Source organism: Arachis stenosperma, chromosome 3 (assembly GCF_014773155.1).
Source record: "Arachis stenosperma cultivar V10309 chromosome 3, arast.V10309.gnm1.PFL2, whole genome shotgun sequence".
NCBI classification, from domain to species: Eukaryota; Viridiplantae; Streptophyta; class Magnoliopsida; order Fabales; family Fabaceae; genus Arachis; species Arachis stenosperma.
Window position 1 is genome coordinate 114,315,545 of NC_080379.1, and position 15,021 is coordinate 114,330,565.

Consider the following 15,021-nt stretch of genomic DNA (forward strand, 5'->3'; position numbering starts at 1 on the left):
CCAAGAGATATCTACTCAATCTAAGGTAGAACGGAGGTGGTTGTCAGGCACACGTTCATAGTTGAGAATGATGATGAGTGTCACGGATCATCACATTCATCAGGTTTAGGAACAAGTGATATCTTAGAATAGAAGCAAGCATGATTGAATGAAAAACAGTAGTAATTGCATTAATCCATCAAGACACAGCAGAGCTCCTCACCCCCAACCATGGGGTTCAGAGACTCATGCCGTAGAAGATACAATGAGAAACGTGTAAAGTGTCATGAGGTACAGATACAATGTCAAAAGATCCTATTAATAGTGAACTAGTAACCTAGGGTTTACAGAATTGAATAAATGACAGAAAAATCCACTTCCGGGCCCACTTGGTGTGTGCTTGGGCTGGGCATTGAAGCCTTTTCGTGTAGAGACTCTTTCTGGAGTTAAACGCCAGCTTTTATACCAGCTTGGGCGTTTAACTCCAATTTTTATGCCAGTTCCAGCGTTAAACGCTGGGAATTCTGAAGCTGATTTGCAACGCCGGTTTGGGCCATCAAATCTCGGGCAAAGTATGGACTATTATACATTGCTGGAAAGTCCAGGATGTCTACTTTTCAACGCCGTTGAGAGCGTGCCAATTGGGCTTCTGTAGCTCCAGAAAATCCACTTCGAGTGCAGGGAGGTCAAAATCCAACAGCATCTGCAGTCCTTTTCAGCCTCTAAATCAGATTTTTGCTCAGGACCCTCAATTTCAGCCAGAAAATACCTGAAATCACAGAAAAACACACAAACTCATAGTAAAGTCCAGAAAAGTGAATTTTAACCAAAAACTAATAAAAATATAATAAAAACTAACTAAAATATACTAAAAACATACTCAAAACAATGCCAAAAAGCGTATAAATTATCCGCTCATCACCCTCTCTCTAACCCACTCTAGCTCGGCCCCTATCTCTCATTCTCGTTCACAAAAGAGAGCAACAACACAACCCTTGTTCCTTGTTCTAGCTAGCTTCTAACTCCGGCGACCATTCGTTTGCCGCTTCTCGCACCGGCAACATCATAGTGTCGTTGCAACTCCTGTCCTTCTTCGTTCTGTTCTGTTTTGGCAATCTAGGTTACTACTCTATTTTTAATTTCTGTTTGAGTTAATTTTAGTTTTATTAATCTGATTTCTAGTTAGTTAGTTAGAATTAATTTTCTGTTAGTGGATTTTTAAGTGGTTAGGATAAGTTAGATTAGGTTATTAAGTTATGAATTGCTTTGTTTGGATTATTGAATTGAATTGCAGAATATTGTTGCTAGAATTGTTTGAAATTGTCTGAATTATATTGATTCACTATGTTACGACTGGTTTTGCTAAAATTCAATTGCCAAATTATTTGGATTATGCTTGGTTGTTGCTGGTTTTGAATTATTTGTTGCTGGTTTTAAATAATGGAATTTTATTTATCTTTAATTGACCAAATCTTTTGAATTTTTGAATGACTGAGACATTTATTTAATAGTACAAGATTAATTAAGTTGGTCCTTTTTAATCCAGTTATATCAACTTTGTATATTTAATTGGTTTTGGGTTATATTAGGAATGAATTTCAAATGTTGAAATTAATCTTGAGGTATTAGTTATAAGAATTACATTGGTGTTTGATCTTATTGTTGATTATTTAGTTCTTAACTTAGGGTATTGAACTTGTTTTGAATTTAGGATTTTCTAAAATTCTGAATTTAGGGTATTGAACTTGTTTAGTTTCAATTTTAATTAGAACATGTTCTGATTTCTATTCTTTATTTAGTTTTGAACATAGAGTACTGAACTTGTTTTGAACTTATGTTTTTCTATAATTTTGAACTTAAGGTACTGAACTTGTGTAGTTTTAATTTTAATTACAACATTGACGGATTTGTGTTCTTATTTAGTTCTAAACTTAGGGTACTGAACTTATTTTGAACTTAAGGCACTGAACTTGTTCCGATTCTAATTAAAACATGATTTGATTATGTTTGATTGATTTTGAACTAGTTATTATAATTTATAAGGTTGATTTTTTGTTCTGAATTTTTTATTATTGTTGATTTGTGTTGATTATTGTTGATTTAGTTCTCTTTGTTTAATTGGTATGCTCTTTGCAGATATAACGACAGGTTGAGGTGTTGCGGATCAGCCTAGTGATTGTGATCATGGTTGTGGGTGCATCAAATCAGCTGTTCATCATGTTTCCTAACCATAACTACATCCCTGGGTCTATGGCGACGATGCTGCTTCCATCCGCTCAGCACCCTAATGTCTCGGTGACCCCGCCTCTAGTGACAGACACCGCAGCCCAGGAATCCTCTCATGGAAGTGACCCAGCTGATGCCCCTCCATCACCTTCCATCGTACGATTGACAATTCAACCTGATGGCGGAACGACGTAAGTACTACTTTAAGTCTTCTATATGTTGAAAGTGTTTGATTATTGATTTGAGTTTTAATGGGTTTAGGATTATAGGTTTAAACTGTTGAAGTGTTTGATATATCATGATTAGTGATTCTTGATAGTTGATTCTAGTTTTAGTGGATTTAGGGTTGTAGGTTTAAATTACTGAAAGTGTTTGATATATCCTATTTATTAATTCTAGTTTAGTGGATTTATGGATTTTATTTCTTGATTATTGACTGTTGTTCATTGATTGTTGAAAATTGTTGTTGTTTAAGTTAATTGTTGATGGATAGATTTTCTGGCACATTTCAGTTATAGATGAAACTTTGTCAAAATTTCTAAAAAATTCTCTATATATTATGGTTATTTGCTTCTGAAATTTTAATTTATATTGCTATATTAGTTTGTTTGTGAATTATTGATAGGTCTGCACCAAACAACAGCGCATGTACTCAGGAGATGACCAACGTCATCAAGCTAATGTACGACCATCCATAGCCAAGCTATAAGAAGATCCCCTTTAAGACCAGAGAGCGATGATTTCAGAAGTAGGCGGTAAGAACTTAATATAGTCAAAACTTCTTAGCTAGTTTATATCTTCTATTTTGTTTAATATGATATATTTTGATTAACTCATTTTAATTTTTCTTTGTGTAGCTGAACTTTATATGGGATAAGGAGCACGATCTCATCATCAAGAAGATATATGACCATCATATGGGAAGGCAGCTGCAACAAATGCTGGAGGATGTATGTTAGAGGCGCGACCACCTCACTTCCTGGCTCTGCCCATAAATCAGGAAGGCTCTGTAAGTTTACTGGGAGACTAAGCATTAGCGTCTCACAAACAGAGCTAACAAGGCATCGGCCAGGTCGTCTAAGTATACCAGCGGCTCAACGACCTTCTTGAAGACTAAAGCCAGGCTGGTATGTAAATTCTCTAATTTTGTTATTAATTTAGTTATATTCTTTGACATATCATTAGTAGGCATCCTAGCATATTGTTTCAATGCAACATGTGTAGTCAAAGTTGTTGGATCGCGATGCAACATTGGCGGAGACCTTCACGTACACCGACACTTTGAAGGAGAATAAGGCGAGATTTACTGTTCAGCGGTCTGCAGATCATTATGTGAGTAAACATATGATCTTGTGATATAAAATTTTCAATTAACTGTACAGCTGCCGTCCTAATCATAATAACATGAGTTGCACACGAGTCCTACACGCAAAAACTAGAGGCCTCAACTCAACAATCTCAGCAAGTAGGGAGGACGCTAGTGGCTCTACTACTTCAGTCATTGATCCCGATCACCGTTTTGGCGCGAGACCCCTCTGCGCCATACAAGAACTGCGTATACGGGCTGGGGTTGTTCTTCACCAGCAGCCTCTGCACCTCCACGTCCGCCTCTACCACCAGTCAAGCCATCGATCCCGAGGAAGGCATTGATTTGAGGCTGTAGGTGCAAGAGCTCACCCAAAGCCTTCACGAACAGGCTCAGGAGCTAGACGAGACTCAGGAGAGGTATTAGAAGATCCTCACATATGTGACAGACACAGATGAGCTCAGGCTGGAGTGGAGGGAGCAGCTAGAGCGGCTTTAGTAGATGGAGCAATAGATGACAGTGTACCAGGCCTAGATGCGCGCCAGTGGCAGCGATGCTGCTGGTGGGACACAAACATCACTGCCTTCTTTGCCACCTTAGCAGGACCACGAGATTAATGACGACGAAGACTACCAGGATCTTTAGGGTTTAGGGCTTTGTTTTACTGTTTCATTATATTTGATTTATTTTACTTTTAATTTATTTGAACATTTGATATTTAATATTACATAATTGGTTTCTATTATTTATAATTTTACCATTAATTGTGTGAAAACTAAATTTAAATGAAAAATTAAAAGAAAAAAATTAAAAATAAATTACGTCACAATTTTTTTTTAAAAAAATTAACGTTATCGTCAGATTTACCGAGAGCATCCAGTAATAATGCGTGAAACTGTATATTGTGGCGCCAACGTTACCGTCGAAAAAATCTTTCGGTAACCAAAAGGTTTTTTGGGCAGGTTATCTGTTGCAGAATTCGACGGTAATTAGCGTTGGATGAATAAAATCCGATGATAACTGGTTATCGGTGAGATTTATACCGTCAGATTTCTTCCGACGATAAATCCGTCAGTAATTAACTTACCATTAGATTTTATTCATTTTTTTCAACGGTAATTTCGATGGTACTCAGTATTTTTCTTATACTAGTGGTGATGGTGCAACCCCTATATATTTGTTGGTGGTTTTGATTGGAAAACTATAGCGGAGAACGTTCTCATAATTTCATATTTTAGCATGGATGTTTTAGTGAATTAACACTACAAAAAAATATGATTAAAATGGCACTAATATTCTGGCAATGTTACTTAACTGCCATATTGTTGGTTCATTTTAACATTTCTCTCTTATGCCATAATATCCTTGCTTAAAGCGCTACATTTTGGCGTTTTATACCCGCCACTGCAATTATTTTAATGTTTTTTTGTTTTTTTTTTATAAAACTAAAAGAGAATATGAGAGTGAAAGCAAGTGATGCTTTTCAACATATGAGTGAGAGTATACGAAACCCTAACAATTGCCTTTGTTCATCTCCACACGACGAGGCCATTGTTGTTGATCTAGTTTTCTATTTCTAATATGAGGGTTTGTCGTCACGATTCATCTTTGCACTACTGTAAGTGACGTTGTTATTGCTACCTGCGATTGAGCTTCTGTGATCTGTTTCTTCAACTTCGATCTGAAGTTTGCCACCGCCACAAGTGGTGCCGTTGTTGCTGGCCTCCAATTGTGCTTCTATGATTTGGTTTTGCTATTTTGTGAATTATTCCTTACTAATTTAATCTACTTCATCTTTTAATTTTTCCTTCTTCTTCATACTTTTAGATGTAGTTCATGCTCTAATAAGAAGAAACAGAGAATGCCTGTTCTTTTTCTTTGTTGTGTATTTTTACTTTGATTGATCTTCTGCGTTATTGTTCTTGTTGACGAGGTGCTAGAGGTGGTGGAATTTTACCACACGTTCATGATAGAACTGTCTCGACGCGAATGCAGCTCCAACGGAATCATAGAGGCACTGCCACCTCTAGCAAATGCACGTGACATGATCGATGAGATCGAGAACCGCTCATCTTACTTGCTCGTGGTAAGTGCTTTCTGTTTTTTTTCATTTTTCGCTAAATTTACAGTTATTCCCCATGTTACTGTGGAAATCAACTAGTCAAGTCAAGTTTTGATTTCACAGTAAGGTATTAGGGTTTTGATTCTTTGGTGCATGATGATGAGGTTGATGGATAAGGTTGAGAAGGAGTGGTATGTTATGTTAAAACTTATATGTTATGTTAGAGTTGAATCTGGAAACAAAATACGAAAGAAGTTTATTCTGTGAATTAAGTTTCCAGTTTCTACTTGGTTCTTCTTGCTATTTTCTATAATTAAGACAAGATGTTCAAGTCATCCAATTATCCTAGAGGTACAAATCTTAGTGTTTTTTTTCATAGTTTGTGACAAATTTGGTGTGAAATCAAAGTCTTCCACTACATATTAAACTCTCTATGATTGATTATGCAGGCCTTAGAATCTGGCCAGCTAAGTCCAGGTGGAATAATTACTGAAGGGAGTGCTAGTAGAACTGCCATTAGCATTGCCACGGTTGCTCTTGCATTCGCATTCAAATCCCACATTATTATACCCAACGATGCCGCCATTGAGAAGGTAGGTACTTTTGTTATTCTAGTTAAGCATGAAAATTATACACTATTAGGACTACAAAGGCTACCCTGCTGATAGGTCCAAAACTGGTGGTTGGATTCCTGCTGCTCTTATTTTAGGTTTATAATAACAATAATAACAATCATTCTCATGGTAATAACCTTAAGCATGTGAAAGAGGAGTTTCTTGGTAATGGTTCATTCATTAAGTTAAAGGTGATATATGTATATACAGATAATTATATACCAGATATAGTGATAATTCTAGTGTCACTTTCTGTTTTGACTTGAAGGAGGAAATTAACAAACAGCATAAAATGGTATATCTGCCATATTAATATCTCATTTTATCTATACTACTGCCAAATGTAAAGTGTCCTTTTTGTTTCCACTGTATCCTTTTTGTACGTATAACATTAACAAACAATAGCAGTAGTTAACAAGCAAGTTGTAGCCTTGTTCACTGTAAGTGACGACAACACAAAAAAGATTGGTGTAGAGACAATTCAAGGTCCCTTTTACATGTAATTGCATAAGCATAATTGTATTGCTTGTTCCTTCAAATTCCAATTCAAATAAATTTCTTTTTTGTTTTATTATTTTATTTTATCCTCATGGACTCCTTCCTGTACTCTTCAACTTATATATATGTAACTTGTCGTCTATGTGGGCTATAATTTGTATATTAGATTATGTCATTGAAAGCACTTAATAATTTCTTTAATTTAGTTATCTAATTATTATGTTTATGTCTTTTTTCTTTCCATCCATTCTAGAGAATGTCATAAGATCTATGAAAAATCATTCTTCAAACTTTGAAACATGCCACAAAGAGCATACCTGTAGCATATACTTATTTCACAAGTTGCATTTCTAAAATGATATCTTATATATGCGCATGCATTTACAGATTTATATCAATTTCCATGATATATATTTTTTTCCTGTGTCTGTCTGTCTTCTTTTCCAATTGTGTTCCAGTAGATGCATATGCATATTCATTGAAAAAAAATTCAGCCATTTAAATTTCAATTAAATGTTTGGGGTAAACTATGGATATTGGAATCATTTGTAGCTGAAAGCTTTGTAAGAACAACAGAAAGAGACTGTATAGTTGCAGGGGTTGTGAAGCTAATTTTTTTACCTAAATTTTCTTAATCCGAAAATTGTTTCATTTTTATCTTTGTAAAAAATGTAAAATGCAGGGAGAAGACATTAGAAAAAGAGGTCAAGAAAATAATTGATAGACAGGGATCTGCAGTTAAGTCAATTGCAAAAGATTCAGATTCATTTAATGAGGTATGTTTTCCTGCTTCAAAATTATTTTATCAGTGTATGCTGCTTCCAATAAGTTGATTTGAGTCTGCAAAGCTAGATTTTGAGGGTTAATATGGTTTTTTGATAAGTTATTGTTAGGCTTTATTTGGTTTTAACATGGTAGGTTGAGCTATCTTCCTAGCCTTTTATGCTGTCAGTGATAAGGCAGTGTCAACTTATCCAGATGATTTTAATTTATGCCTTATCTCTACCATTTCTCAGGCATTGAAAAGTGTTAAAGAAGCTGTGACAAGACTCCAAAAGTTGCTTCAAGAGTTACATGTATCAAGCTCTATTTTTGGAAAAGAGCATATAAAAGCAGATGCTTTAAAGATATTTTGGCAGAAGATATTTTGAAATTGGGCAGCCAGAAAGGAAGAAACAAGATCATAATATTATGTTATTTTTCTTACTTTCAAGGTATTATCCAAGCTAGTTACCTTGTTTTATGTATGAGATGTATGTGACACTGTTAAAAATTGGAGCCAATCTAAGTGAAGACATTTAGAATTAAAAAATCATGTTATATTTTATATTTTATTTGTATTGAAGTTATTACTTTTGATTTCCAATACTAAAAATTCTATATTATATTTAATACTTTATTTATGAATTACGTAATATTTTGTTTATAGGCTATGATTTCTTGTTATTATAAAATTTCAAACAAAAAAATTATTTGTTTAACACGGTAAAAACGACGGTTAAAACTACCTTTTTAAACGATAAAAAATGTTACTTTTATCCGGTAAAAACGGAAGCTTGTAATTGTCATTTTAAATAACATGAAAAGCCATTTTTACCATGTAAAAACGGCGTTTAAAAAATGCCGTTTTAACCAATAAAAATGCCACTACCAAGGTAAAAATGGCAGTTCAAAATGCTATTTTAACCAACCAAAAATGCCGTTTTAATCCAGTAAAAACGGCGGTTTCAAATGCCATTTTAACCAACCAAAAATGCCACTCTGCCAAGGTAAAAATGGTGGTTCATAAACGCCATTTTAACCAACCAAAAATGCCGTTTTATCCTGAAAATAATGGTAGTTTGTACCGCCATTTTAACCAACAAAAAATGCCATTTTATCTGGAAATACCGCCGTTTTAACCCAACTCAAGAACCGCCGTTTTAACCAGGTAATTGTGGTGGTTTTTTGAAAACCGCCGTAATAACCAATGGCGCTTCAAATTATGGCGGTTTTTTTTTAGCGCTGTTCAAGGTAATAATGGCGGTTCAAACCGCTGAAATAACCCTAAAAAACTGCCGTAATTACCAAGTTTTTTGTAGTGTAAAGCAGGTTTTTTTAAAAGATACTTTTCAAAAATGTTGTGACTTGGACAACGGTGATTTTTGGCCTGCATAAAATGAATTTTATGAGCATAGTTTGAAGTTGTTTGCGAAACACCTTGCAGGACAATGAGTCCTAATTCTATGACCTATTTGAGCTCACTTATGGCGGTGACTACAATCCTAATGCAGTTAGATTTCTGCATCAAAAGTGCTTTATGTTGTAAAATAAATAAATAAGAAAGAGAAAATAAATATGAAATAAGGAGATGTAAATAGATAAATCTAGTATTAATGTTCACCACAATTAATATCTTAATATAATAGAAATTATTCATATATATATATATATATATATATATATATATATATATATATATATATATATATATATATATATATGTAGTAATGTATAAATAAAAGAGAGAAAAGAGTGTTTATATATTATCATAACATGTAAAGAAAGAGAAGAGTGCTTTAATTGTACTCTTATTTATACATGCATAAAGTCCCCATTTTCCACCTTCATTAAATGTCATTTCTCTTGGTAACATGGCATTTCACCACGCAAAAGTTGAGCCGCCCATGTTAAATGGGCATCCATCTCATACTTATCACAACACTCCCCCTTAAATGACCATTTAGGATTATACTGCATTAAAACCTTACTAAAGAAAAATCCAATAGAAAAAAATTTTAGTGAAGGAAAAAGAGTACAATATCCATTGTGATGGGGACTGCCTCATTAAAAACCTTGTCAAGAAAAATTCAATAGGGAGAAAAACCTGACCAAGGAAAAATGAGTACAGTCTCCCCATTTTACCAACATTATTTTATATCTCGAAATCAATAATGCATCCCAATTTGATGTTCCAATTTTTCAAAGGAGAATTTCGGAAGTGACTTTGTAAATAAAATTGCCAGATTATCGCTTGAGTGGATCTATTGGACATCAATTGTTCCTTGATTTTGAAAATCATGAATGAAGAAGAATTTGGGAGAAATATGCTTTGTTCTATCACCTCTGACGTATCCACCCTTAAGTTGAGCAATGCATGCTGTATTATCTTCAAACAGAATAGTTGGAGCTATCTTATGATCAATCAGTCCACATGATGACAGAATATATTGGATTAAACTCTTGAGGCCAAAAACACTCGCGACTAGCTTCATCTATCGCTAGTATTTCTGCATGATTAGAGGATGTTGTTGCAATCGTCTGTTTCGTGGATGGTGCACGAAATTGTGATCACTACAACTTCGCACAACTAACCAGCAAGTGCACTGGGTCGTCCAAGTAATAAACCTTACGCGAGTAAGGGTCGATCCCACGGAGATTGGTGGTATGAAGCAAGCTAAGGTCATCTTGTAAATCTCAGTCAGGCAGACTCAAATGGGTATAGTGATGAACGAAAATAACATAAAAGATAAAGATAGGGATACTTATGTATATCATTGGTGTAAGCTTCAGACAAGCGTATGAAGATGCCTTCCCTTCCGTCTCTCTGCTTTCCTACTGTCTTCATCCAATCCTTCTTACTCCTTTCCATGGCAAGCTCGTGTAGGGTTTCACTGTTGTCAGCAGCTACCTCCCATCCGCGCAGTGAAAGCTAATGCACACACTCTGTCACAGTGCTGCCAATCACCGGTTTGGTTCCCTCCCCTACCGGAATAGAATAACTCTTTTGCGTCTGTCACTAACACCCAGTAGGTTACAGGTTTGAAGCACGTCACAGTCATTCAATCATTGAATCCTACTCAGAATACCACAGACAAGGTTTAGACCTTCCGGATTCTCTTGAATGCTGCCATCAGTCCTGCCTATACCACGAAGATTCCGAAGAATCCAAGAGATTTCACTAAGCCTCAGATGCTTGTAGAACAAGAATGGTTGTCAGTCACCTTGTTCATGGGTGAGAATGGTGATGGGCGTCAATCATCACCTTCATCAAGTTGAAGGACAAGTGATATCTTGGAACAAGAACAAGCGGAATTGAATGAAAGATCAATAGTAATTGCATTAATACTCGAGGTACAGCAGAGCTCCACACCTTAATCTATGGTGTGTAGAAACTCCACCGTTGAAAATACATAAGAACAAGGTCTAGGCATGGCCGTGAGGCCAGCCCTCAAATGATCTAAGAACTAGATGTCCGAAGATAATAATACAATAGTAAAAGGTCCTACTTATAGAAAACTAGTAGCCAAAGGTGTACAAAGATGAGTAAATGACATAAAAATCCACTTCCGGGCCCATTTGGTGTGTGCTTGGGCTGAGCAATGAAGCATTTTCGTGTAGAGACGTTTTCTGGAGTTAAACGCCAGCTTTCATGCCAGTTTGGGCGTTTAACTCCAAGTTTTATGCCAGTTCCGGCGTTTAACGCTGGAATTTCGTGAGGTGACTTTGAACGCCGGTTTGGGCCATCAAATCTTGGGCAAAGTATGGACTATTATATATTGCTGGAAAGCCCAGGATGTCTACTTTCCAATGCCGTTGAGAGCGCGCCAATTGGGCTTCTGTAGCTCCAGAAAATCCACTTCGAGTGCAGGGAGGTCAGAATCCAACAGCATCTGCAGTCCTTTTGAGTCTCTGGATCAGATTTTTGCTCAGGTCCCTCAATTTCAGCCAGAAAATACCTGAAATCACAAAAAAACACACAAACTCATAGTAAAGTCCAGAAAAGTGAATTTTAATTAAAAACTAATAAAAATATACTAAAAACTAACTAGATCATACTAAAAACATACTAAAAACAATGCCAAAAAGCATACAAATTATCCGCTCATCACAACACCAAACTTAAATTGTTGCTTGTCCCCAAGCAACTGAAAATCAAATAAGATAAAAATAAGAGAATATACTATAGACTCCAAACTATCAATGAAACTTAGCTCCAAATTAGATGAGCGGGACTAGTAGCTTTTTGCCTCCAAACAGTTTTGGCATCTCACTTTATCCTCTGAGGTTCAGAATGATTGGCTTCTTTAGGAACTCAGAATCCAGATAGTGTTATTGATTCTCTTAGTTAAGTATGATGATTCTTGAACACAGCTACTTATTGAGTCTTGGCCGTGGCCCAAAGCACTCTGTCTTCCAGTATTACCACCGGATACATACATGCCACAGACACATAATTGGGTGAACCTTTTCAGATTGTGACTCAGCTTTGCTAGAGTCCCCAATTAGAGGTGTCCAGGGTTCTTAAGCACACTCTTATTGCCTTGGATCACAACTTTATTTCTTTCTTTTTCTTTTTCTTCCCCCCTTTTTTTTTTTCGTTTTTCTCCTTCTTTTTTTTTTTTTTTGTATTCACTGCTTTTTCTTGCTTCAAGAATCATTTTTATGATTTTTCAGATCCTCAGTAACATGTCTCCTTTTTCATCATTCTTTCAAGAGCCAACAACTTTAACATTCATGAACAACAAATTCAAAAGACATATGCACTGTTCAAGCATACATTCAGAGAACAAAAGTGTTGCCACCACATCAAACTAATTAAGCTAGTTTTAAAGATGAATTTGAAATCCTGTACTTCTTGTTCTTTTGTGATAAAAACAGTTTTCATTTAAGAAAGGTGATGGATTCATATTCACAGCTTTAAGGCATAGACACTAAGACACTAATGATCATAAGACACAAACATGGATAAACATAAAGCACTAAAATTCGAAAAACAGAAAAATAAAGAACAAGGAGATTAAAGAACGGGTCCACCTTAGTGATGGCGGCTCTTTCTTTCTCTTGAAGATCCTATGGAGTGCTTGAGCTCCTCAATGTCTCTTCCTTGTCTTTGTTGCTCCTCTCTCATGATCCTTTGATCTTCTCCAATTTCATGGAGGAGGATGGCATGTTCTTGGTGCTCCACCCTTAGTTGTCCCATGTTAGAACTTAATTTTCCTAGGGAGGTGTTAATTTGCTCCCAATAGTCTTGTGGAGGAAAGTGCATCCCTTGAGGTATCTCAGGGATTTCTTGATGAGAGGGGTCTCTTGTTTGCTCCATCTTCTTCTTAGTGATGGGCTTGAGGTCATGCCTTCTCAGTTGAACCGGCTTTGGATGCCATAAATGGTTATGGAAAAACAAAAAGCAATGCTTTTACCACACCAAACTTAAAAGGTTTGCTCGTCCTCGAGCAAAGAAGAAAGAAGAGAGTAGAAGAAGAAGAAATGGGGGAGAGGGAGATGGCTTTGTGGTTCGGCCAAAAAAGGGGGAGAAGTGGTGGTTTATGAAGGATGGATGTGAGTGGTGAAGAGAAAGAGATGTTGAGGTGATTGGTGAATGGGTGAAGAAGAAGAGAGAGAGTGGTGGGGTTGGTGGGGATCCTGTGGGTCCACAGATCCTGAGGTGTCAAGGAAAAGTCATCCCTGCACCAAATGGCATCAAAATCCACGTTTTGAGCCATTTCTGGCGTTAAACGCCGGGCTGGTGCCCATTTCTGGCGTTTAACGCCAGGTTCTAGCCCTTTTCTGGCGTTTAACGCCAGTCTGGTGCCCCTTTCTGGCGTTAAACGCCCAGAATGGTGCCAGACTGGGCGTTAAACGCCCAACTGCTAGCCTCACTGGCGTTTAAACGCCAGTGAGTTCTTCCTCCAGGGTGTGCTGTTTTTCTTCCTGTTTTTCATTCTGTTTTTGCTTTTTCAATGGATTTTGTGACTTCTTATGATCATCAACCTACAAAAAAGATAAAATAACAAAAGGAAATAGTTAATTATAAAACATTGGGTTGCCTCCCAACAAGCGCTTCTTTAATGTCAGTAGCTTGACAGAGGGCTCTCATGGAGCCTCACAAATGATCAGAGCAATGTTGAAACCTCCCAACACCAAACTTAGAGTTTGAATGTGGGGGTTCAACACCAAACTTAGAGTTTGGTTGTGGCCTCCCAACACCAAACTTAGAGTTTGACTGTGGGGGCTCTATTTGTCTCTGATTTGAGAGAAGCTCTTCATGCTTCCTCTCCATGATGATAGGGGGATGTCCTTGGGCCTTAAACACCAAGGATTCTTCATTCACTTGAATGATCAACTCTCCTCTATCAACATCAATCACAGCCTTTGCTGTGGCTAGGAAAGGTCTGCCAAGGATGATGGATTCATCCATGCACTTCCCAGTCTCTAGGACTATGAAATCAGTAGGGATGTAATGGTCCTCAATCTTCACCAAAACATTCTCTACAAGTCCATGAGCTTGTTTTCTTGAATTGTCTGCCATCTCTAATGAGATTCTTGCAGCTTGCACCTCAAAGATCCCTAATTTCTCCATTACAGAGAGGGGCATGAGGTTTACACTTGACCCTAAGTCACACAAGGCCTTCTTGAAGGTCATGGTGCCTATGGTACAAGGTATAGAAAACTTCCCAGGATCCTGCCTCTTTTGAGGCAGTTTCTGCCTAGACAAGTCATCCAGTTCTTTGGTGAGCAAAGGTGGTTCATCCTCCCAAGTCTCATTTCCAAATAACTTGTCATTTAGCTTCATGATTGCTTCAAGGTATTTAGCAACTTGCTCTTCAGTGACATACTCATCCTCTTCAGAGGAAGAATACTCATCAGAGCTCATGAATGGCAGAAGTAAGTCCAATGGAATCTCTATGGTCTCATTTTGAGCCTCAGATTCCCATGGTTCCTCATTGGGGAACTCAGAGGAGGTTGGTGCACGCCCATTGAGGTCTTCCTCAGTGGCGTCCACCTCCTCTCCTTCCTCTCCATATTCGGCCATGGTTATGGCTTTGCACTCTCCTTTGGATTTTCTTCTGTATTACTTGGGAGAGTACTAGGAGGGAGTTCAGTAACTTTCTTGCTCAGCTGACCCACTTGTCCTTCCAAATTCCTAATGGAGGACCTTGTTTCATTCATGAAACTTTGAGTGGTTTTGATTAGATCAGAGACCATTGTTGCTAAGTCAGAGGTATTCTGCTTAGAACTCTCTGTCTGTTGCTGAGAAGATGATGGAAAAGGCTTGCTATTGCTAAACCTGTTTCTTCCACCATTATTATTATTGAAACCTTGTTGAGGTCTCTCTTGATTCTTCCATGAGAGATTTGGGTGATTTCTCCATGAAGAATTATAGGTGTTACCATAGGGTTCTCCTAGGTAATTCACCTCTTCCATTGAAGGGTTCTCAGGATCATAAGCTTCTTCCTCAGATGAAGCCTCCTTAGTACTGCTTGGTGCATTTTGCATTCCAGACAGACTTTGAGAAATCAAATTGACTTGTTGAGTCAATATCTTGTTCTGAGCCAATATGGCATTCAGAGCATCGA

The 15,021-nt window shown here is 37.0% G+C and overlaps 1 protein-coding gene across 1 annotated transcript; it reads left to right on the forward strand.

The window, feature by feature from the left end:
- The first annotated feature begins 4,946 nt into the window (after positions 1–4,946).
- On the forward strand, positions 4,947–8,012 carry LOC130966790 (cysteine synthase 2-like). The gene is made up of 4 exons (XM_057891613.1): positions 4,947–5,597; positions 6,023–6,166; positions 7,368–7,461; positions 7,702–8,012. The coding sequence occupies exons 1-3, from the start codon at positions 5,478–5,480 to the stop codon at positions 7,404–7,406; spliced, it is 303 nt and encodes a 100-aa protein (XP_057747596.1). The 5' UTR covers positions 4,947–5,477; the 3' UTR covers positions 7,407–7,461; positions 7,702–8,012.
- Positions 8,013–15,021: the final 7,009 nt, after the last annotated feature.

Coding starts and splice junctions, on each gene's coding strand:
- LOC130966790 (XM_057891613.1), top strand. CDS start 5,478: ATGATAGAACTGTCTCGACGCGAATGCAGCTCCAACGGAATCATAGAG. Junction 5,598..6,022: donor GCTCATCTTACTTGCTCGTG/GTAAGTGCTTTC, acceptor TTGATTATGCAG/GCCTTAGAATCTGGCCAGCT. Junction 6,167..7,367: donor ACGATGCCGCCATTGAGAAG/GTAGGTACTTTT, acceptor TGTAAAATGCAG/GGAGAAGACATTAGAAAAAG.